The 22,104-nt window shown below is 55.4% G+C and overlaps 2 protein-coding genes across 2 annotated transcripts in view; one reads left to right on the forward strand and one right to left on the reverse strand.

The window, feature by feature from the left end:
• Positions 1–18,308, forward strand: part of Myo15b (myosin XVB) — a 35,774-nt gene extending 17,466 nt beyond the window's left edge. The window contains 45 exon segments of the mRNA XM_021212749.1: positions 2,034–2,183; positions 2,435–2,480; positions 2,610–2,642; positions 2,820–2,870; positions 3,318–3,375; positions 3,553–3,683; positions 4,700–4,795; positions 4,893–5,128; positions 5,211–5,389; positions 5,567–5,639; positions 6,460–6,621; positions 6,776–6,876; positions 6,973–7,049; positions 7,172–7,253; positions 7,466–7,564; positions 7,666–7,769; positions 7,868–8,059; positions 8,211–8,289; positions 8,443–8,542; positions 8,596–8,925; positions 9,022–9,109; positions 9,226–9,451; positions 9,925–10,037; positions 10,263–10,322; positions 10,914–10,989; positions 11,089–11,207; positions 11,293–11,411; positions 11,486–11,627; positions 11,755–11,866; positions 11,949–12,121; positions 12,482–12,624; positions 12,785–12,848; positions 12,938–13,010; positions 13,311–13,387; positions 15,550–15,620; positions 15,707–15,822; positions 15,922–16,016; positions 16,140–16,217; positions 16,301–16,397; positions 16,508–16,653; positions 16,787–16,905; positions 17,181–17,314; positions 17,483–17,616; positions 17,746–17,886; positions 17,983–18,308. Of these exon segments, the coding sequence (XP_021068408.1) occupies positions 2,034–2,183; positions 2,435–2,480; positions 2,610–2,642; positions 2,820–2,870; positions 3,318–3,375; positions 3,553–3,683; positions 4,700–4,795; positions 4,893–5,128; positions 5,211–5,389; positions 5,567–5,639; positions 6,460–6,621; positions 6,776–6,876; positions 6,973–7,049; positions 7,172–7,253; positions 7,466–7,564; positions 7,666–7,769; positions 7,868–8,059; positions 8,211–8,289; positions 8,443–8,542; positions 8,596–8,925; positions 9,022–9,109; positions 9,226–9,451; positions 9,925–10,037; positions 10,263–10,322; positions 10,914–10,989; positions 11,089–11,207; positions 11,293–11,411; positions 11,486–11,627; positions 11,755–11,866; positions 11,949–12,121; positions 12,482–12,624; positions 12,785–12,848; positions 12,938–13,010; positions 13,311–13,387; positions 15,550–15,620; positions 15,707–15,822; positions 15,922–16,016; positions 16,140–16,217; positions 16,301–16,397; positions 16,508–16,653; positions 16,787–16,905; positions 17,181–17,314; positions 17,483–17,616; positions 17,746–17,886; positions 17,983–18,054 (5,167 nt within the window). The 3' untranslated portion in view covers positions 18,055–18,308.
• Recql5 (RecQ like helicase 5) overlaps positions 18,025–22,104 on the reverse strand; it is a 39,209-nt gene continuing 35,129 nt past the window's right edge. The window contains exons 10-19 of the mRNA XM_021212590.2: positions 21,676–21,712; positions 21,504–21,562; positions 21,352–21,425; positions 21,008–21,101; positions 20,633–20,767; positions 19,865–20,376; positions 19,605–19,695; positions 19,241–19,414; positions 18,993–19,062; positions 18,025–18,891 (exon numbers count right to left, since the gene is read on the reverse strand). Coding sequence (XP_021068249.1) covers positions 18,791–18,891; positions 18,993–19,062; positions 19,241–19,414; positions 19,605–19,695; positions 19,865–20,376; positions 20,633–20,767; positions 21,008–21,101; positions 21,352–21,425; positions 21,504–21,562; positions 21,676–21,712 — 1,347 coding nt within the window. The 3' untranslated portion in view covers positions 18,025–18,790. The remainder of the gene's footprint in view (positions 18,892–18,992; positions 19,063–19,240; positions 19,415–19,604; positions 19,696–19,864; positions 20,377–20,632; positions 20,768–21,007; positions 21,102–21,351; positions 21,426–21,503; positions 21,563–21,675; positions 21,713–22,104) is intronic.

Below are 22,104 nucleotides of genomic sequence, written 5' to 3' on the forward strand. Positions count from 1 at the left end.
GAAATCTGCCTGCCTCTGTCTCCCAAGTGTTAGGATTAAAGGCGTGCGCCACCACTGCCCGGCGAAAAAGTATATTTTGTGTGCTACGAGTGCTTTTCCTGAACATTTGTGCAGCGTGTGCATGCAGTGTTCTTGGAGGTTCGAAGAAGGGAATGGAGCTAGAGTTGCAGATGGTTGTGAGCCACCATGTGAGCGCGGAGAACCCAGGTCCTCTGTAGGAGCAGCGAGTGTTCTCCAGGCTCTTGTTTGGTTGCTCCTGAGACAGGATCTTACTGTGTAGCCCAGCCTGGTCATGGACTCATAACCATCCTCCTGCCTCAGCCTCCTGAGCACTGGGACTATGGACATCCACCACACACAGCTCTCTTACTGGCTTCCATTTTACTTTATGACCATGGGCATTGCCTGCATGCATGTATATGCATTGTGTGTGTGCCTGGTACCCACAGTGTTCAAAAGAGGACATCAGCTTCCCTGGTGCCAGGGTTAAAGTTGTGAACCATTATGTGGGTGCCAAGAACTGAATCCCAGTCTGCTGCAAAAGCAGGTGCTCTTAACCACCGAGCAAGCCACCTCTCCCATCCCTCCCCTGTCTCTGTTTATAAGCTTCAAGAATTCTCCATATTTTCTGGATATTGGGTCACCACTAAGTGTGTGACTTGGTGGTTTTCTATTCTGAGCATTGTCTTCTTACCTCCGTTGTACAGTCCGCTGATGCGAGAAAGTTCTGGACAGACTCCTGGGTTGTTTGATCAATGGATTGAATTTTCGTGCTGGGGAGGACTCTGCAAGTGAGCTGTGCCATACTTCCAATCCTGATGGATGTGTGTGTGTGTGTGTGTGTGTGTGTGTGTGCATGTTCATGTATGTGTGCATATGTGAATGTGGACATGTGCCTGCTGGTGTGGACTCAAGTGTGCACACAAGTGTGGAGATCAGAGATTGACACTGAGTCTCTCTTACCTGGTTGTTTGTTCTCAATCTTTGTTTCTCTCTTTCTTTCTTTGAGGCAGGGCCTCACTTTGTAGCCCAGGCTATCTATAAACTCACTTTGTAGACCATGTCAGCCTTGAATTCACTGAAATCCTCCTGCCTCTGCCTCCAAGTACTAGGATTAAAGGCCACAATACCTTGTTCTTTCTTTGTCTGTCTGTCTGTCTGTCTGTCTATCCTTTCCTTTTTCTTCACTCCTTCCTCTCTTTCTTTCTTTCATGAGACTGGACCTAGAATTCGCTGACTCGGCTAGTCCAAGCGTCTGTCTGCCTCTACCCCTTGGCACTGAGGTGACAGACACCTGAGGTCACTGATGTGCTGCCTTATCTGGAATGCAGCTCCTCCTGTGTGTGCAGCAAGCCCTTTGCCAACTAAGTCATCTTCCTGGCTCTGAGGTTTATTTTTATTTATTTATTATATGTGTATAAGTGCTGTGAACATATGCCTGTATACCACATATATGCCTGGAGCCCTTGGAAGTCCGAAGAAGGAACACGCAAACAGAATATCTTTGAGAATTTCCCAGCTATGAGATCAGTAAATAAATTTAGGGGACTAGAGACATGGCTCAGTAGTTAAGAGCATTCGTTGTTCAGAGGATCAGAGTTCAGTTCCTAGCACCTAGGTCAGGAGACCTTGACTGCCTCTAACTCTGACCCTGGAGATCTGACGCCCTCTTCTGGCCATCAATGAATCCTGCACTCACATGCACATAGACACCCCCCCCCCACAAATGCATAATTAAAGACAAAAATCCTAAGAGCTGGAAGTGGCAGCACATACCTATACTCATAGCACTCAGTGGGCAGAGGCAGGCTCAGGGCCAGCCTGGTGTACATAGTGAAACAATCTGAGAACAAAACATTTCCTGGTTCCCCGTAGCATTCTCTTTTTTGAACATTACTGTTGAACATCAGGGGTTTCACGGATCCAGGGTCCATTTTCACACTACAGTCTAGGTTTAGAGAGGGTTCAGGTACCAAGGAAGAAGCTTAAGTTTCGGGTCCCACCCTCCTCCACATTGCTCCTATGGCCTCCAGGAAGCGATATCTCCGGCGGAGGTCAGCTCTGGGACAGCTGAACACCATCCTCCTAGTGGCCCAGCCCCTGCTCTGGAGACGACAGAAACTACGGGTAAGAGGGCTTTGGAAGTGTTCATGGATCGTGGGGAAGCTCATGATAGGAGCCAGGTGACCTTGGCTGGCCACGTGGGCAGAACCCTGACAGCCTCAACTTGCCAGGTCTGAAATCTGTGAGCCCACTGCTTGCTGACTACCTCCATTTCCTGTTCCGGCTGGGGGGGTCCTGTGGCTGTTGTCTGGCTGTTGTCTGGTGGCTGTGACTGTTGTCTGGCTTCCTCTTGCTCCTCCCTGCACGGCTCCCCCCCCCAAACGCAGGCCTGACTCCCCCTTTTAGCCTCAGTTCCTTCTGTCCCCTCCAGGCCCCCAGGCCCTCTTCTACTCTCCCTCTTGCCTGATGACTCCTATGTGAACACCATAAAAGCTGCTCAAAGGTCAATGCCCACATTCTGCCCCCCTCCCTGGCTCCTCCCCAGCTGGACTTTGTCCCCTGAGACCATTTGTCCCCTTCTTCTTTACCTCTTCCTGGTGCTCTAGCAGACAGGCAGTGACATCCACAGCCTGGTGACGGTGAGATTGGAGGGGGGTAGGGGTGGGTGAGGTCGAGCGGTGGTACCCTCTGGGTCTATGACATTCCTCGCTACCATCCTGTCTCCTGGGGACAAGAGGGGACACTGAGCTGCTGAGTTGGGGATGGGCTGCTAGTGGTGTGGGAGGGCATCAACTCTTGCTGGATCTCTCCCACAGCGTGCCCGTGGCCCGCACAGCGGGGAGCCCTGGGGGAAAGTGTCAAATATGGTGAGTGATCTTCGAAGTGGAGGGCTGGGGGCGGTCCTGTGTGGTGTCAGCCTGGCATAGTGTGGGAAAGAGTATGGCACCTAGGATGCCAAACTGTCCCTTATGTGCCACCTCAGCAGAAGACAGGGACTCTCTCAGAGGCTCTGGAGACCCAACCATCTGTTCCCAGGATGCACCCTTGTTTTTTTTTTTTTTTTTTTTTTTTTTTTGGTTTTTCGAGACAGGGTTTCTCTGTGTGGCCCTGGCTGTTCTGGAACTCACTCTGTAGACCAGGCTGGCCTCGAACTCAGAAATCTGCCTGCCTTTGCCTCCCAAATGCTGGGATTAAAGGCGTGCGCCACCACGCCAGGCTGCACCCTTATTCTTGAGGGACAGTTGTCATTCTGGAGATTTGGGGAGTGGGTGTGTCCAGTCCTTTAGTCCCTGATCATTGATTCACTCCACCAGGACCTGGGCCGCTTGGAGATCCCTGCCCAGCTGGCTGCTCTGCTGGAGAGGGCAGAAGGTGAGTCCTCTTAGTGTAGGGCCAGAGTCCCTTCTGCTTCTCGGCTGGCCCACCCCACCTGCCTCTTTCCCTGAGCCACTTGCCAGCACTCTGCCCGTGGTGACCTGGTGACTGCCAACCTGACAGGAAGAGCGGCAGAACTGAATGTCCCACGCTGCCTCTTGTGTTCCTTCCCAGACCACCAGGCCTTGCTGACGGGGAGCATCACAGAGTCCCTGCCACCCGAGGTCCCTGCCCGGCCCAGCCTGACTCTCCCTCCAGACATTGACCAGTTTCCCTTCTCCAGTTTCGTGTCCACCAGCTTCCAGGTGAGTTGCCTCTGGGCTTCCAGCATTCAGAAGCTCCTGTGTAACCCCTGCCAGGCACAAACAGGCGTCCACCGTCTCCCAGGACATTTCCCGTGGTCAGCAGAGCTGTTTGGGAAACAGTCCTTACCCAGAAGTCTCTAATGCACAGGCTCATTTTGGCCACACCTTTACCGTAACCGTGGGGTTGCCCTACGTTAAAGTTGTGTCCTTAAAGGAGGTTTAACCACAAGGGAAACTTCCCATGCCAGAGGATTAAATACAAAAGGAGGATTCACAATGGCACGTAAAAGAAGATTCTTGCCTTAGTTTATCTATTGATTTATTTATTTTGGTTAATTTATTTATTGAGACAGGGTCTCACTATGTAGCCGTGTGGTCCTGGAACTCACTCTGTAGACCAGACTAGCCTCAAATTCAGAGATCCACCTGCCCCTGCCTCCCAAGGGCTGGCGTGAAAGGTGTATGTCACCATGTCCAACCTCATTTTAATAAAGTTAAAGGTGGGGTCTTAGCTTTAGCAGTCCTGGCTGGCCTGGAATTCCTCCCAGAGATCATCAGCCTGTCACTGCCTCCCAAGTGCTGGGATTAAAGGCACAGGGGACTCCACCTGGCTTGGTGTCAGTTAATGAAAGAAGAGTTAAAGGATGTGGAGCTTATCCCTGGGTAAGAGTGCTTCCTGAGCATTCTTGAATTCAAATCTCCAGCACCCATGTAAGAAGCCAGGTATGCCCACGCGTGTCTGTAACCCTAGTGTTAGAAAACAGGGGCAGATGAAGCCCTGGAATTGCTGGCCAGCAGCCCATGCAAAACAGCAAGCTCGTCGGTTCCGTAACAGACTCTACATCAGGGCAAACAAGGAAGAGGACTGGTATTCTCCTGAGCGACACCTATACATGCATGTCCATGTAAAACACACACACACACACACACACACACACACACACACACACATACCCACCCCTTTCCTCTCTGGTCAATCCAGAGGACAAACACTATGACACCCTCCTGCTCTCCAGAAGCCATTTCTGCCTCGACCAGGGCAGCCACTGGACGAGCCCCTGACGCGGTTGGATGGCGAGAACCCTCAGCAGGCTCTGGAGATCAACAGGGTGGTGAGCAACTCCTCCAGGAGGGACAAGGTGGCCACCATAAGGACGGGCAAGTTGCAGGGGAGCCCTGTGCTTCCTGCCCTGGCTTTTGTGCCCACAGATGCTGCGGCTCCTGGGGGAAGGATCCCTGCAATCCTGGCAAGAGCAGACCATGGGCACATTCCTGGTGCAGCAGGCCCAGCGATGGCCAGGGCTTCGAGATGAGCTCTTCAGCCAGTTGGTGGCCCAGCTGTGGCGCAACCCAGACGAGCAGCAGAGTCAGCGTGGCTGGGCCCTAATGGCGATCCTGCTCAGCTCCTTCCCCCCCACACCTGCCCTGGAGAAGCCATTGCTCAAGTAGGAAGCCCAGTGGGCGGGGCCCCGTGAGTGGGAGTAGCTCCTCTACCAAGCTTGCAGCAACCCCATCTTGTCCCCACAGATTTGTATCTGACCAGGCCCCCAGTGGCATGGCAGCCCTGTGCCAGCACAAGCTCTTAGGTGCCCTGGAGCAGACCCCGCTGGCTCCCATGGCCTCGAGGTCCCACCCACCCACACAACTTGAGTGGAAGGCTGGCTTACGTCGGGGCCGCATGGCACTGGATGTGTTCACATTCAACGGTGAGGCCTGCCTCCCAATGCTCCCTGCCCTGGCTTCCTGGTCTCCTCCTGCCTCAGCCATCTTACTGCCCTGCCCTGTGACCCTCATGTCCTCTGTCTGGTATGGGGACACTAACTGGTTTGCTGTCAGTATGGAACCCTGTGTCTCTTACCCTCCCTCTAACCGCCCCTCCACAGAGGAAAGCTACTCCGCGGAAGTGGAATCCTGGACCACGGGAGAGCAGTTTGCAGGGTGGATCCTACAGAGCAGGTGTGGCGAGCTCACGGTGGGACAGTGCAGCAGACTGCTGACCACTGACTGCTGACCACTGCGTGTCCCCGAGGGTCCAGGGATGGGTGTTGATCCTCAGTGAATAGAAAGAGAAGGTTTTAGGATGAATGGGCTCCAACTATATATTCCAGAGAGAAAACAGAGATTTTTTTTTTTTAATGGAAGAGTCTTTTGTTTTGTTTTTTGAGACAGGGTTTCTCTGTATAGTCCTGGCTGTCCTGGAACTCACTCTGTAGACCAGGCTGGCCTTGAACTCAGAAATCCGCCTGCCTCTGCCTCCNAAGTGCTGGGATTAAAGGCGTGCACCACCACGCCCGGCGTCTTTTTTTTTTTTTTTAAGATTTATTTTACTTATTATATCTAATTACACTGTAGCTGACTTCAGACACCCAAGAAGAGGGCATCAGATCTCATTACAGATGGGTTTGAGCCACCATGTGGTTGCTGGGACTTGAACTCAGGACCTTCGGAAGAGCAGTCAGTGCTCTTAACTGCTGAGCCTTCTCTCCAGCCCTGAAAACAGAGATTCTAAATGACAGGCCCTGTGACCGCATAAGGCCCAGATCCTAACTCCATAGGCAAGCAGATGGGGTATTAGAACCTGGAGATAACCAGAAGGGCTTTGAGGTATAAATAGGAGTCTCAGGAGACTCCTGAGCAAGGTTGAACACATGGCTCACATGAGGGATGGGCACATCATTAGGAAGGGCTCCCACCCTCAGAGACTGCCCTCCATTCCTGAAAAGTTGTCATCTACTTATTCCTCACCATCTCCATGTCGCTCTCTTGTCCCACCCAGAGGCCTGGAGGCGCCCCCTCGTGGCTGGTCTGTATCACTGCATTCTGGAGATGCTTGGCGGGACTTGCCTGGCTGTGACTTTGTGTTGGACCTGATAGGCCAGACTGAGGACTTGGGAGACCTAGCTGGTCCCCACAACTACCCCATCGCAACTCTTGGTTTGTATGTACCACCCATCTGCCCTGAAGGTAACCCCCACAGCCACCCCGCCATCATGCGGTACATAAATGTTGAAGACCTCTCACCTGACAGCCTGCACTCCTCTTAGTGGTGATGCCCACAGCAGTCCCTTAACTAGAGCCACTCTTTCCCACAGAGCTGAGAGCATCCCACCAGCTCCTGGTGTCCAGGCTCCTTCCCTGCCCCCAGGACTCCCTCCAGGTCCAGCCCCAACACTGGCCAGCAGCCGCCCTCCGGGTAAGGCACACTGAGGTTGGCAGAGAATGGGCTGGGATTGGGCTCAGGGGTGGCCTCTCGCCCCCATAGATGCAGGAACTTACTCTCACCTAACAGGTGAGGCCAGTAGGCGGGGGAACCTGGATGGTTTCCTGGATCACCTCTTTGAACCAGCGCTCGCCCCGGGATTCAGTGTGAGTGGCCTATACACCTTCCCCTTTGCTTGGACTAGGGCTGGGGCCGGGACTGGGGCCTGGGCCTGTCCAATCCTGTTCCTACAAGGTTCTAGCTCTGACAGTGCACATTGTCCCTTCAGGATCTGGAACAAGGCTGGGCCCTGAGCAGACGCATGAAGGGAGGGGGCTCTATTGGGCCCACCCAGCAGGGCTACCCCATAGGTGAGTAGAGATGGTGTCTCTCTAGGGCCTCCCGGGCCCAGCAGCACAGGCAAGGGCGCTCTGAATCTCTGCAGGCAGCTGAGACAGGGGAGCTCTGGCCAGTACCTCCCAACCCCCCGTAGCCAATGCTTTTCTTTTTGCCTGGGGCTGGAGGAAGAAGGAAGTATGTGGGGGTCAAATAGGTCTGGACCTGAGAAACCCTGTTCCCTTAGTGTACCCAGGAATGGTGCAGGCACCTACCTACCAGCCAGCTATGATACCCGCACCGATGCCCGTCATGCCAGCCATGGGCACAGTCCCAACCATGCCAGGTGAGGCTGGGTTAAGGGAACCAGGACGGTTCTGAGGACCAAGAGATTCAGATCTGGCTGTGGCTCTCTTACCTGCTCTGGACATCCGCTGTTCTTTACAGCCATGATGGTGCCACCCCAGCCACAGCCTCTGGTGCCCAGTTTGGACTCAAGGCAGCTGGCAGTACAGCAGCAAAACTTCATCAACCAGCAGGCGATGATTCTGGTAAGAACTGTGGCCGGGCAGTAGGGCTGCCTGGAGCGTGCGTGGGGGGCACGGAGGTGGGGCCAGCCTCTATTGGGCTTGACTCTTCTTTTCCCAAGGCACAGCAGATGACCACCCAGGCCATGAGCCTGTCCCTGGAGCAACAGAATCAGAGACGCCAGCACCAAGCTCAGGCCTCTGGGGCCACCTCCCAGCCTCCACCCTCAACCATGGCTCCCAAGGCCAAGAAGCCTCCTGCCCCCCAAGAGAAGCCAGAGAGTGACCTAGAACCTTCCGGTGTTTGCTTGAGAGTAAGAAACCTAGGTTAGGCAGAGCTCTGTCAGGTCTGGACAGGGAGGGTCGGCAGGATGGGGTCCGAGAAGCTACCAGAAGAGCAAGAGGATAGGGGCATGGCCGTCTGGGAGGGGGGAGCTGCTCTTCATTTCTTCCTTCTGCCAGGAGGACACCCCAGAGGAAACTGAAAGCAGGCCTCAGCGCCCCAAGAGCTTCCAACAGAAACGGGACTATTTCCAGAAGATGGGTAAGGGTGCTCAGGGTGGCCACCATGGCACTAATAGATGCCTGTAGCCTGGGGAGGGGAGGCTGCACTCTGCTCCTCTGCCGGTGTGGCCAGGAGCCCAGGGAGGCAGGCCGGACAGATACAGGTGACAGGGGAGGCCATTCGGCATTTCAGGGCAAGAGCCGATCAAAGTGAAGACGGTGAAACCTCCGGCCAAGGTTCAGATCCCCCAGGAGGAGACAGAGGAGACAGAGGAGGAGGAAACGGCCGGTGGGTGTGGTGGGCGGCGGTCCCGGTCCCATACTTCCTGAGCTAGCGAGTGTACAGCCTTCAATGGGCTCCTCTCTCCCCAGTAGAGTTGTCCCCTCCTCCTCTCCCTCCCCCGGTTATGAAGAAGCCGCAGAAGCCAAGTAGGCCCAAAGCTGTAAAGAAGGATGAGATGGAGCCCGCCCAGGAGGAAGTACCCACCCCGGGCGGGGATCCCCCGGTGCACAGCTCCAAATCCGCACCTCAGCCCCCCAAACCCAGCAGGGCACCCCCAGTGCAGAGCTCCAACTCCGCACCTCAGCGCCCGCAACCCAGCAGGGAAATCCGCAACATCATCCGAATGTACCAGAGTCGCCCAGGGCCTGTGCCTGTGCCGGTACAACCCACCAGGTAGCCAGCCCCCGGGGGGCCGTGTGGCCAGAGCTGTTTCTCTCCTTGGGCGATTGACTGCCCTGTGCATTGCTAACTTTCTCTCTCTCCCACGAGGCCTATTAAAACTTTTCAGAAGAAAAACGACCCTAAGGATGAGGCTTTGGCTAAGTTAGGAATAAATGGCGTCCCCTTGCCCCTATCGGTGAGCCTCCCCCCCAGCCCCCCAACCACCCACCTTCTTCAGGGTGTGGGCTGATTTGCTCAGCAGTCCTGGGCTTTCAGGGTAAACGCGTCCTCGTCTTGTGCTTTCTCCTGCAGACATCGCCTAACCAAGGGAAGAGCTCCCCACCGGCTGTGGTTCCTCGACCTAAGGCTCGACCTCGTCTTGAGCCCTCCCTATCTATCCAAGAAAAGCAGGGACCCCTTCGGGACTTGTTTGGCCCATGTAGTCCAAACCCACCTACAGCTCCAGCACCCCCACCTCCACCAGCACTCCCTCCGCCTATGTCTGGGGAGCCCAAGACCCCCTCAGTGGAGCCTCCTGGTGAGGAACCCCCTTCCCAGTGTTGAGGCTCTTAGGGTAGGTGGCAGCATTCATGACAGCCTCTAGGGACTCATGGCAGAAGTCATCATCCCCATTTGGCCCATTTCTGAGGCCAGCTGTTTCAGCATCTGGACTTTGGAGCCTAGAGGCCTGGATTCCTCATTCCTATCCAGGGTAGGGCAGAGGCACCTTGGAGCCTGTCTGGCACTAAAGAACTGACCTTTACAGGGTGTTGTCCTTGATGTAGACCTGACAGATGTGTTTTGATGGGGGGTGGGGTGGAGACTCAGTGGCTGCAGCTAGCATGGTCAGGGACACTGGGAAAAAACTGAGGACCAGAAATGAAGGCAGGATAATGGCAGGAGTCACAGCTGAAGTAGAGGCTGAGAAAAGTAGGCCAGAATGAGGTTCTCCGGCACCTCAGTCCCAACACTGTCGGCCCTCATTGTAAGGCTCTCCTCTCCCTCTGGCAGCCTTGACAGAGCCCATGGAGGACAAGAACATCTCTACAAAGCTCCTTGTGCCTTCTGGAAGCGTGTGCTTCTCCTACGCCAACGCATCCTGGAAGTTGTTCTTACGCAAGGAGGTGGGCACGGGGGGGGGGGGTTGGGGGGGGGCAGACGGCCTCAGGCTTCTGGGGGTGGCTGGGCAGTGGCGGGCTGTGTGAGGTCCTGGCCCAAAAGCCCTGCGCACCCCTTTCTACATGAACCACCTTTTCAAAGCTGGTTTTCGAGGCTGGGCCTGGGAGGGCAGAGGTAGGCACAGGAGGACACAGCCTGGTGTGATCTGGGCTCTTTCCACTGTGCCGCAGGTGTTCTACCCCCGGGAGAACTTCAGTCATCCATACTGCCTCAATCTCCTCTGCCAGCAGGTGAGGGCCTGGCCATGCCCACCAACCTGCCACGCCAACAGATCAACTGCATCCCGTGAGCCCTTGCTCAAACCTGGGCCTAGTTTATACCCTGAGAGGGTATAGTAATGCCCGGCGGGCGGGCACTCAGAGAGCACTACCTTGGTGCAGAGCCCTGCCTTCGGGGTCCTTACAAAATAGGCACGGTGACCAACTTAGTTTTGCAAATGAGAGGGCCAAAGTGTACGTGGCCCAGGCTGTAGCACACACTAGGTGCTTCATAAATGGTCATTACTTGGTCACTTTTGGCAGGGCGGTGTATCTCAGCTGATACACTATGCCGACGGCGGCAGACCAATGGTGCCGAAGGAAGGGTTGTGGTGGATGTGAGGTGGGGAAGAAGTGCTCTAGGTTTGGACATGATCCTGGGTTTTGGGAGCCTTCTCCATTGTCCCCCATCCCTCTGCCTGTCCCTGTGTCTCAAGCCGGACTCGGCCGGCACTGCTGGCTTATGTGTGTACTGTCACTGACCCCTGTGCATCATACACCCATACCGCTGTGGGTGAGCTCTGGTCTCCATTCCTGGTGCTGACCACCGTGCTCTGCCTGCAGATCCTGCGGGACACCTTCACAGAGTCCTGCACCCGGATCTCACAGGATGAGCGGCACAAAATGAAAGGCCTTCTGGGTATGGGTCCTCAGAGCTGGGGTACGGGGGCTGGGCTGGCCCTGCCTGTGAGGGGGAGTATCATGGGAGCAAGGATGTCATGGACCCTCCTGTCCACAGGAGACTTGGAGGTGGGCCTGGAGTCCCTTGACATTGTTGAAGACAGCATCAAAAAACGCATCGTGGTCGCTGCTCGGGACAACTGGGCCAATTACTTCTCCCGCATCTTCCCAGTCTCGGTCAGTGGCTCGGGTTTAAGGAGTGTGACTCAGCTCAGCTGTGGGCCGGGAGGGAGCGTGACTGACCCACTTGCCTTCCTGACAGGGCGAGAGTGGCAGTGATGTCCAGCTGCTAGGTGTGTCTCACCGGGGACTGAGGCTGCTCAAGGTGACCCAAAGCCCGAGCTTCCACCTGGACCAGCTGAAGACACTCTGCTCCTACAGGTAAGCTGGTGCGGAGCCTGGACTGGGGTGTGGCCAGGATCGGCCTCTAGCTCACACCCTGGCTCTATCCACAGCTACGCTGAGGTCCTGACGGTGCAGTGCAAGGGCAGATCCACCCTGGAGCTGTCACTGAAGAATGAGCAGCTGATACTGCACACAGTCTGGGCGAGGGCCATCAAGGCCATGGTGGAACAGTTCCTGAGTGAGCTCAGGAAGGCAAGTGTGGGCCGGCTTGTGCTGCCTGGTGCCCCCGGGGTTGAGTTTAAGTCACGGTTCCCGGCACTCCTGGGTTACTGGGTGGGAGGCCGCCCAGGCAGGTAGTAGCTCACCCACCTGCCCGCAGGACTCTGGCTATGTCATTGCCCTGCGCAGCTACATCACCGATGACAACAGCCTCCTCAGTTTCCACCGTGGGGACCTCATTAGGTTACTGCCAGTGGCTGCTCTGGAACCAGGTATCCCCAGGGCTGGCAGAGGGAGGCTGCCACAGGGCTGAGGGGCGAGGTAGGTGAGCTGTCATTCGGCAATGCCTTCTAGGCTGGCAGTTCGGTTCTGCGGGGGGCCGCTCCGGACTCTTTCCCGATGACGTGGTGCAGCCAGCTGCTGCCCCCGACCTCTCCTTTTCCCTGGGAAAGAGAAACAGCTGGCAACGCAGGAGTAAGCCGGGGCCAGCTCAGGAGGTGAGGGAAGACTGATACAGAAGAGGTGAAGTGATACAGAAGAGGTGAAGTGATACAGGCCTAACTTGGAGACTGAGAAGGAAGGAAAGAGCAGGGTTGCTTCGGGTGTTGTCCACTTCCTGTCCTGGTGGCCAGGGCTCAATGTGTTCCTGTCCTATACCATCTCCTGACTTTTTGCCATTTGTGAGACTGTAAGTCACACCCTCTAACTCTGGTACTTAGTTCAGTGTCTCCATAGAAGATGCTTAATAAACAACCTTGGCTTTCCTGGCTTCTGGTGTCACTCCTCTTGGCTCTAATGGGTATGGGGACCAGGGCATGAGAGTGGGTATTGGGCCTCTGGGCTAGATGGTGGGTACTGGGGTGGTACCAAATTTCCTGTGCTCCCAGCGCCCCACCCATCCCAGGAAACAAGAACCCAGTGAAGACTCGGAAGCCACCTCCTTTACAACCTACAGCTCTTTGTCTGCGGACCCCCACAACTACACCATGCAGGAATTTGCCCTGCGCTATTTCCGGAAGCCTCATACCTGGTGAGAGCCCTGAACCAGTCCCTGTGCCTGTCTGTCCTTGGCTTTCCCCAATAAAAGTCCCACGGAGTCACCAGGTCATTGTTCATACCGTGGGCTTCATGACCTGGAACAAGGGCAAGACCAAGCAAGCAGGGCTGCTTTTCCCCTCTGTCCCCTACAGGCTGTCCCAGATGAGTGGAGACACCAAAGAGAAGGCTACCATCAACCTGATCCAGTACACTAAGGCAAGGGGCCTGGTGGGGAGGAGTCTGGCCCTAGGATCTGCCTCTGACTCCCATGGCCCTAGATGACAGCTAAGGCTCTCTGGCCACAGGACCCCATCCAGGAATCCCTCACCAGCTTCTGTGACGGGGACACAAACAGTGAAGCTGTGGCTGGCTTCAAGGGTAAGTGACCGCAGGCAGCCTTGGTCCCCATGTGCACAGTGCTTTGGACCCGGGCACCTGGCTCCCCTCTCACATTGAGCTCTCCCTGGATCTGCCCATCTGCCAGTTTGGGAAGTCTGCCTGTGTTTCCATCTGTGGGTTGTGTGGCATCTGGGGCAGCCGGCTGACACTGGCACCCTCAGGGTCCCCCTATTTCCTCCTGTCTGCCCTGGTGTGTCTGGAGAGTAAGGCATCTGATGTTAGGCCTTATGAGGTGGCACTGCCAGGCCCTGCTAACTGTGCTCCACATCCTGCCTCCAGCTCTGATGCAGTTTATGGGGGACCAGCCTAAGCCCCGGGGCAAGGATGAGCTGACTCTGCTCTATGGGCTGCTGAAGGTAAGCAAGGGCTGTGTGCCAAGACCTGGGGCAGTCTGTCTGCCTGGGCCTGAATGGGACTCTCCTCCCCACCCCCACCCCTACCCAGCTTCTCAATTTTTTCAAAATACTTTCTTTTCTTTTTCTATTTTCCTTTTTTGGCGGGGGTGTTTTTCTTTAAAAGATTTATTTATTTTTTATGTATAGTTGTGAGCCATGATATGGTTGCTGGGAATTGAACTCAGGGCCTCTGCTTGCTCCGGTCCCACTCACTCCGGCCCAAAGATTTATTTATTATATGTAAGAACACTGTAGCTGTCTTCAGATGCACCTGAAGAGGGAGTCAGAGCTCATTACAGATGGTTGTGAGCCACCATCTGGTTATGGGATTTGAACTTAGGAAGAGCAGTCGGTGCTTTTAACCACTGAGCCATCTCTCCAGCCCAATACTTTATCTTCAAAACAGTTCAAGGCACTACTTTTTCGGCTGTTCTACTATGCAAACTACAAATGCCTGCCTAAGAGCTGAGGGGTGCGCTCTTCAGTTAGTGTGCTAGATTGAAAGCTAAAGTCCATATAAAGCTAATATTCATCGAGTTTCTACAGGAACAGAGATTAATGTGGCTCCTAGCTCCTGAGTTCACATTGCTGCCATCTGTGCCAGTGTCTACTCCCATGCATTGCATACAGACAAGAGTGTGCATACAAGAGTGCATACATACAAGAGTGTGCATACAAGAATGCATACATACAAGTGTGCATACAAGAGTGCATACATACAAGAGTGTAAGAAGGTAACTTGCAGGAGGTGATTCTCTATTATGTGGGTCTTGGGTGTGGGATTTGGTCACCAGGCTTCATGGCAAGCATCTTTGCCCACTGGGACATCTTACCAGCTCTACAAATACATGTCAGAATACATTTTGTCTGCAGTTACTCCTAAACACTCAAAGCAGGCGACTAGGCACCTATAACGTGTGGAGGCACCTATAACATGTGGAGGCTGAGCCATTGCAGGGTCCAATCTCCCAGGAGAGACGGGCAGTGGAGGGTGCTGCTAAGGTGGATGCTTTGTGATAGAGCTCTGAAGGAGATGGACGGAGCTGTGTGTGTGTGTGTGTGTGTGTGCATGCGCGCGCATGCACGCACACGTGCGCTCAGGCCATTAAATGGGCTTTGATTTTCCACTCAAACCAATGACTTGCAGAGGGGGATCAAAGCTCTATCTCACAGGGGTACTCGGTTGTTGCTTGATATTCTAGGAGCTTAAGAGGAAAGGGAGTTAGTGTGATGACCCCAGGTGAGCGAGGGTGCTGGCCTGGGCCCAGAGGCAGCAGCAAAGAGGGGAGAGGCAGGGGTGGGGGTGGGATGTCACAGAGCTTACTGTGTGTGAAGCCAGAGAGCAGAGACCAGCCTTAAGGAACAGGACTGGAACACCAGAGAATCTCTTTTAGACATGGGAGGTCTAAAGGTCCTGATTTCTCAATGGGAGAGACTCTAGACTGGAGTAGTGGCCAAAGGCATGCAGCAGAGGTCAAGGGCATGCAGCAGAGACAGGAGTGAGTAAAGGTAACCAAGAGCATTCAGAGAAGCAGGTTAAAGGGCAGTGGTCGCAGCTGCCTCTTTCACCACAGTGCTAGAGCACTGTCCAATCTTGTTTATTCTGTGTGTGCGCCCCAGGGCTAGAGGACAACCTGTGGAGGACCTGGTCTCCTTCCACCATGTGAATTACTGGGACAGGACTTGGCTGAGCCATTTTGCCAGCTGCATTGCATTCTTTTGAAGATTTAATCACGTGACTTATGTGTGCCCACACATGCAAGTGACTGCAGAGGCTAGAAGAGAGGGTGTTAGGTCCCCTGAGGCTGGAGTTCTAAGTGATATGCCTGAAGTGGGCGTTAGGAACTCCACTCTAGTCTTCTACAGACAGGAACAGCAAGAGCTCTTAACTGGGCCCTCTCCAGCCCCACTGTCTAACAGAAGGTCCTGGGTTCCATCTCCAATTGAGTATAAAAATAAGTGACTAGTTGGGCTGGGCAAAAGCTGGTGGCTGTTGAGGGTGAAGAGAAGAGGTGACTCCTGGGATGTCACCTTCACTTAGGCTCCAGGCAGCCATCACTCCCAGCAGCCCCCTGGGCTCTGCTAGCCTGCCTCTGCCTTACTCACTCTTCCCATTCCCACAGCTGTGCCAAAATGACCTTAGGGACGAGATGTACTGCCAGGTCATCAAGCAAGTCACAGGACACCCCCAGCCGTGAGTGGGGCTTGTGGGGTATGTAGGGGACTCAGGTGAGAACAGCACTGTTGTTGGCCAGCCTGAAGCCCAGCTCTGCCCTGCAGAAAGCACTGTGCTCTGGGCTGGAGTGTCCTCACCCTCTTCACTGGTTTCTTTGCACCATCGACCACGCTGATGCCCTATGTGACCAAGTTCCTACAGGATTCCAGCCCCAGTGAAGGTGCCTGGGATGGGAAGAGGGATGTCCAGGGTTGTGAATGCCCCACCCCATAAAGGGCTTGGCCACACCCATGACCTCTATCATTCTGGCTCTCTGCAGAGTTGGCCAGGATGAGCCAGGAGAACCTCCAGCGCACAGTTAAATATGGGGGACGCCAGCAGCTGCCGTTACCCGGTGAAATGAATGCTTTTCTGGTACTAGGAGTGGACAGATGGGCCTTTCAGGACTCTCCTAATGGGGTGGGGTAGGGTGGCGGTGCTGACAGGGGAGCAGGGACCTCTGATGGCTGAAGACTGACCTTACGACTTATCCAACAGAAAGGGCAAGCAGCTCGTGTGCTTCTAATTCACATGCCTGGGGGTGTGGACTACAGGACGAATTCACAGACATTCACGGTGAGTCGGGGCTACCAAGGAAAGGGGCTTCCTGACTATGCTCTGGGCTCGTCTCCATCATCATGGCCTGTCCATGTGCCCAGGTGGCAGGGGAAGTGCTAGAGGAGCTGTGTGGACAGATGGGCATCACAGACTTGGAGGAAGTGCAGGAATTTGCCCTCTTCCTCATCAAAGGAGAAGGTGAGCCCAGGGCCGGGATAGCCTTACCTGCCCAGACCACTGTCTATGCCACAGAAACGCAGATTCTGTGCTGTGTCTGTGGACAGTGCTGGCATGGGTCCCCTATACAGGTGAGCTGGTCCGGCCGCTGTCGTCCCACGAGTACATCAACAACGTGGTGACGGACCAGGACATGAGCCTTCACAGCCGGCGGCTTGGTTGGGAGACTCCACTGCACTTTGATCACTCAACCTACACTGAAACCCACTATGGCCAGGTCAGCCCCCTGCCCTGAAACTGCTGTGCAGTGCCAGTCTGGGCAACCTCTAGACTCCCCTCTCTACAATGAGGCTCTGTGACAAGAGAAGCCTCCAGCTGCTGGGGAGGTTGTGACACAGACCTCCCACCAGGTGCTACGGGACTACCTGCAAGGGAAGCTGATAGTCAGCCCCCAGGCAGACGCTCTACTTGCCCAGCTTGCTGCCTTCCAACACTTGGACAAAACGGGCACTACTAGTCCTCCTTCAGAGTGAGTGGACCCAGCTCATCCCCTCCCCCACATTTAAGGTGGCTCTTGCCTACCCCCTTCAGAGCCAAGACCCCTTCTCTTAGCCTATCCCGACCCTGACCAGACTGACCTGGAGTAGAAATACCTCTCTTCCTGCCCCTCCCCAGCCTGCTCCTGAACAAGGCCCCAGGTCCTTTTCTAGAATAGGTGCCAGTCATTATCCAGCACCACATGCTCCACTCCACACCAGCTGGTCTATGCCTACAGGCCGAAATGACCCTGGCTCTGTACCGTAGGCAAGAGCTGCTGTCTCATATTCCCAAGCCACTGCAACGGCAGGTGAACACAGCCAACATAAAGAGCTTGGTGACCCAGGAGCTGAGGCAGATGCAAGGGTACAGCAAGCAGAGAGCACAGATTGGCTTTATAGGTAGGTCTACGTCAAGGTCTGTGTCAAGGGCCTGCTGCTTATGAGGGTCAAGGCCCAGGAGGGGAGGGATGAAGGTGGGAAGGTGAGGAGGCCTCCATCTTGCATAGTAAAGTGGGGTAGGACCCAGAGGTCAGCAGGTGAGCCCCCTGCCCTGCTCTCTACCCACAGAGAGCACAACGCAGCTGCCCCTCTTTGGCTACACTGTGTACGTAGTGCTGAGAGTGAGTAAGCTGGTCCTCCCTGGACCAGTCCTCCTGGGGCTGAACCGCCAGCACCTTGTCCTTATGGACCCCAGCTCTCAGGTAGGCACCGTCCTGTTCTTGTGCTCGCTGGAAACCCCCCCTCTGCTCCCCCCCCATCATTCCTCACACAGTTCATTGCTACCTCCTCCACCCCCCGGGTACCAATCTCTGGTCTGTTTGCTGCCCCAGAAACTCTGCTGCTCTGTCGCCCTAAAAGACCTGAAGCGGCTCCACCTGCTGAGCCCACTGGAGGAGGATGGGCCCCCCGGCCTAGAACTCAATTATGGCCCTGTTGACAACCCCCAGACCATCTGGCTGGAGCTGCCACAGGTGAGTGGTCCAGCCTGAGGCCCCCAGGAAGGAAGTGTGTGTATTCCCCGAGGTGGTGGGCTTGTGGAGCTGCACTGAGCCGTGTCTGCCCCGCAGGCCCAGGAGCTGCAGCACACCATTGTCTTCCTGCTGGGCAGCATGTCCACTCAGTGGCCAGGTCTCCTCTGAGGAGAGTGGAGATAAGGCAGCGGCCTCTCACCGGGCAGTCTGCTTTGGTCCTGCTCTGAAACTGCAGCACAACCGCTCCACGTGGAGGCCATAAGGCAGAGTTGTGACGTCACCCGGGAGAATAAGGAGCCACATTCTCTCTGAGGTGGACTGCAACAGGAGTTGGGGCTGTGGAACTGGGCGTGGGCGTTTGCTGGCTCCAGGGAAAATGCCCACCCAGCTCCAAAGCTGCACAAGTAAAACACCCAAGAAAAGATTGTGTGTGAGCATGTGTCCCTGTGTCCCCACAGGGGGACTTTATTCTCGCAAACATCTCACTCGTGCCTGGCCTGGCATTCCTGACCAGCAGAGCTCAGTGCCTGGAGAACGGCTGCTTCTCTCCCAGAGAGCTCTGCTAGGACAAGGCCTACTACTGCCTGGCATCTCCTGGAAGAGGGCAGTGGAGGACTGGGATGGGCCTCACCCTGGTAGAGAACTTAGGTACAAGACAGGAAGCCCACTGGTCCCCCTACCCCACCCCCACCTGGCAGCAGCCATATTATCTGGACCTTCTAATCTGGGGATCTGTCCAGGAAGGCCAGGAGAAGCAGGGATTTAAATGGGAGGGTGGGCTGACCTCTGACCTTCCACTTTGTTTGGGTGTCTAGTGACACCTCCAAAGTGAGGTTTGAGTATGGGAGAAAGACCCTGAGAAAGCTGGTGCCTGTGGCATGGAGGCCTGCCCAGCCAGCGGCAGTCATCGCCGTGGAGCGCGCAGGCCCTGCCAGTCAGCTTCATTCTCACAGCGGGCACGGTTGTGGAAGAACTGCTTGATGAGGCTCTGGGCCTCTTCCTTTACTGCAGAAGGGGAGGGGACACAGGCGAAGGTAAGGACAGGTGTCTGGGCAGCGTCCCCTCCCTCTGCACAGTGCCCTCTGGCCCTGGCCCAGCATTCTCACCACTCCTTCCAGGAGAGAGCTGCTGAGCCAGCAAATGTGAGAGGTGGCGGGCAAAGCCCTTAAACAGGTCCTGGAAGCAGAGGGAAAAGAGGAGCCGCAGTTACTTTGCCACCAAGGGCAAGGCAGGTCTGGAGTGGGCAGCAGCTGCTCTGCAGCAGCTGCTCTGCCTTACTTCATTCAGGGGACACAGTCCTCGCCAGCCAACCTCCCCTGCCCTGACCGGACTATTCCAGGCCTGTTCACCCTACCTTGGATAGAAACCTGCCCTCCTGGTAGAAGGGGGTCAGGTGCCTGACCACAATGGCTGCAGCCTCCTTCAGGGAGGGCCCAGATGCTGAGAGCTGGCAGGGTTCTCCGGCCACTTTGTTCTCAGTGCTGGGTTGGGGGCGGAGCCTCTTTTGAGCCCTCCTCTCTGGGTTGCCCTGGAGAAGGCCACAGCACATGGGGTTACTTTGGGGGTCTCCTTTATAGGCTCTATCCCCTCTTCTTGAAGGAAGCCTACACCTTAGCACCATGTGCCCACCCAGCTGCTGCTAGAGTATGAGCAGTGATTTTTTTCCCTGAACCCTTGGCCAGGCCTCCCCGCCTCTCCTCCTCCTGGCCCTACAGTACCTGCTGTGGTCTGGGCCGCTTCTCTGCCTGGGTTTCCTTTAGAGGGCTGGGCTGACCTTCAGGGAAGCTCTGGTCTCTGAGTGAACAGGTGCTAGCCGGAGGGAAACAGGCACCAGAAGTCTGGGTCTAGCCATGTTCTCAACCCAGGCACCCAGCAGGGCCTACTGTGGAACGAGCTTCAAGCTTCACAGGCCCGAGTGGCACAGGGGTCTGACTCTGCCATAAGAACTATGAGGATTCCCTGACACCCAAACTCTTACCTTGGCCTCTCCCTGGGACACTCAGTGTGAAATACAGCAACCAAATGTCCCTGGACTCCAACCTCTTCTGTGCACTTCCCTGGGACATCTCCACAGGAGGGGCTGGCATCTTCTGATCTGGGAACTGCAGCAGGGAGAGGTGGACATTCTGTTCTTTGACAGAGGAATCGAGTGATACTCTGGGAATCCTTGCGGGCTGCTGTGGCTAGGAGCTGCTGCTTCTTGCTGGCTCTAGCCTTGGCACTGCCCTGGGAAGACCCTTTTGTCTTCTTCTCAGGAGAGGGGTCCCCACAATTAACACTGCTTCCTGGAGCCTCTTCTTGGTCCCCACGGTGGGGCTTGCTCCGGTCTTCATCTTGAAGGTCACAGACCCAGCCTGGGGGCTCCTGCCCACCCTCCAGCACAGCCTCTGGGGCTTGCTTCTGGGAATGAGACTTCCCCAACAGTTCTGTGGCTGTCTGGAATGGGCAGGGGCCTTTGGAGAAGCCAGCTCCTACTCTCTTGGGTTTGAGCTGTGAGGAGAAAGAAGTCACAAGGCTTAGAACCCCAGACCTCCTCGAGGGCTGCTGAGGCTGTGGTGAGAGGTTCTCAGGAATGTGAGAAGCTGAACAAGGCGCACTGGGAGAAGAGGGCCGACTGGCAGATGACACACGGGAGACAGAGCACTGCTGCTCTGACACTTTTTGACATCTGGGAGAGGGGAAGTCTGTCCCACTAGAGGGCAGTGGAGCCTCCCTGAAGCTAGGCTAGTGGGTCGCTGCTGCTCACCGAGTACACATGTGAGGCTGGCGGGATGTCATAGTCACTGGGCTCTGAGAGCTCAGCTGCGGCCCCACAGCTCTTGGAGCCGCTTTCCATGTCATAGAGCTGACCATCCTTGGAGGCTTTGTGGATCTCAGCCACCTAAAGAGGAACAGGCAGGGAGACCATGGCACTCACAAGCTACAGCTCTGCTCCATCCCAACCCTCTAATTCTGCTGAGCTTATTGGATGCCAGGGAAGCCACATCTCCAGTCAGCCAATGACTGGTATCAGTGGCTCCAGGGCCAGCAGGCTGGCAGATGGCCTCTGAGTATGAAGAGGCCGTCCTGCCTTATCCTAATCCCATGAGCACGTACTACCTGGCTTGCACCGTTGGCTTACCTTCTTCAGGACACTGGCCTTGTACAGATTGACCATCTTGGCATTCCGGAATGTCTCATGCTCCAGTTCCACAGCCTTGGCCTGCAGGTCAGCTCTGTGGGAAGAAACAAACACAGGAGAACAGGCAGGGCTCGTTAAGATGGGCACATGGACTCTACTGAGAATTCTCTAGGAGCCCTGCGGCCTACTGGTGCATACCCAGTAGGGCTGTAAGGAGTGGGACCCATGGAGTAAGGTGAGCCACAACTGCAGAGAGGCATTCTCTGAGGGAGAGGATACCTTGCCCTCTCTCACTCCCTCAGAGAATGCCTTGGTTCCTGCCCTGGTGATCTCAGGATGCTCACCCATGAGTGGCCCCTGCGGCCTGGTGGTTACTGATCAGAGCCTCCTCCAGAAGTCTCAGGCAGTGCTCACGGGCCTATGAGAGTGAAGTCATGGTCACCCCCCTCAGCGGCAGGGAGGGGCCCTGAGGGCCAGTGAAGAACCCCTCTCTTACCTTCACTGTGAGCTTAGGGATCCTCCTGCTTGAAGCCTCTCTCAGGGGACAGTCTTCATCTGAGAAAGGGTAGGGAAGGCTTTCCATCTGAGCAGCTCCTGGAAGCCTTACCAAGCCCCCCACAGTCTACCCCAGGCACAGCACCCAAGCCCCGGAGCATTTCTGTACCAACCTGGGGGCATGAATTCTTCTATCTTGGGCTCTTTGCCCTGAAAGACAGACAGCAGGAGGGACATGAGACATCCTATCCTGCTGCAAGGCTAGAGAAGGGACTGAGAAGTGGTACTCAGGTGACCATCCAAAACCCTGCATGGGCCACTGTGCTGTTGTTTTGGGGGGGAGGGGCAGTGCATTTCAGACAGAGTTCTGCTATGTAGTCAGTCTCTGGCCTCTGACTCCTAAGTGCTAGGACTGGAGTCGTGTGTCACCACACTAGCTTAGGCTTTTTGTTAACTTGACAGAAACTAGAGTCGTCTGGGAAGATGGATCCTCAGCTGAGGAACTGCCTCCCGCAGACTGGTCTGTGGGGACATTTTCTTGATGGACATGGAAGGGCCCAGGTTACTGTGGGTTGTTCCCTCCTGGGTAAGTGGTCCTGGTT

Source organism: Mus pahari, chromosome 14 (genome assembly GCF_900095145.1).
Source record: "Mus pahari chromosome 14, PAHARI_EIJ_v1.1, whole genome shotgun sequence".
In the NCBI taxonomy this organism is placed as follows: Eukaryota; Metazoa; Chordata; class Mammalia; order Rodentia; family Muridae; genus Mus; species Mus pahari.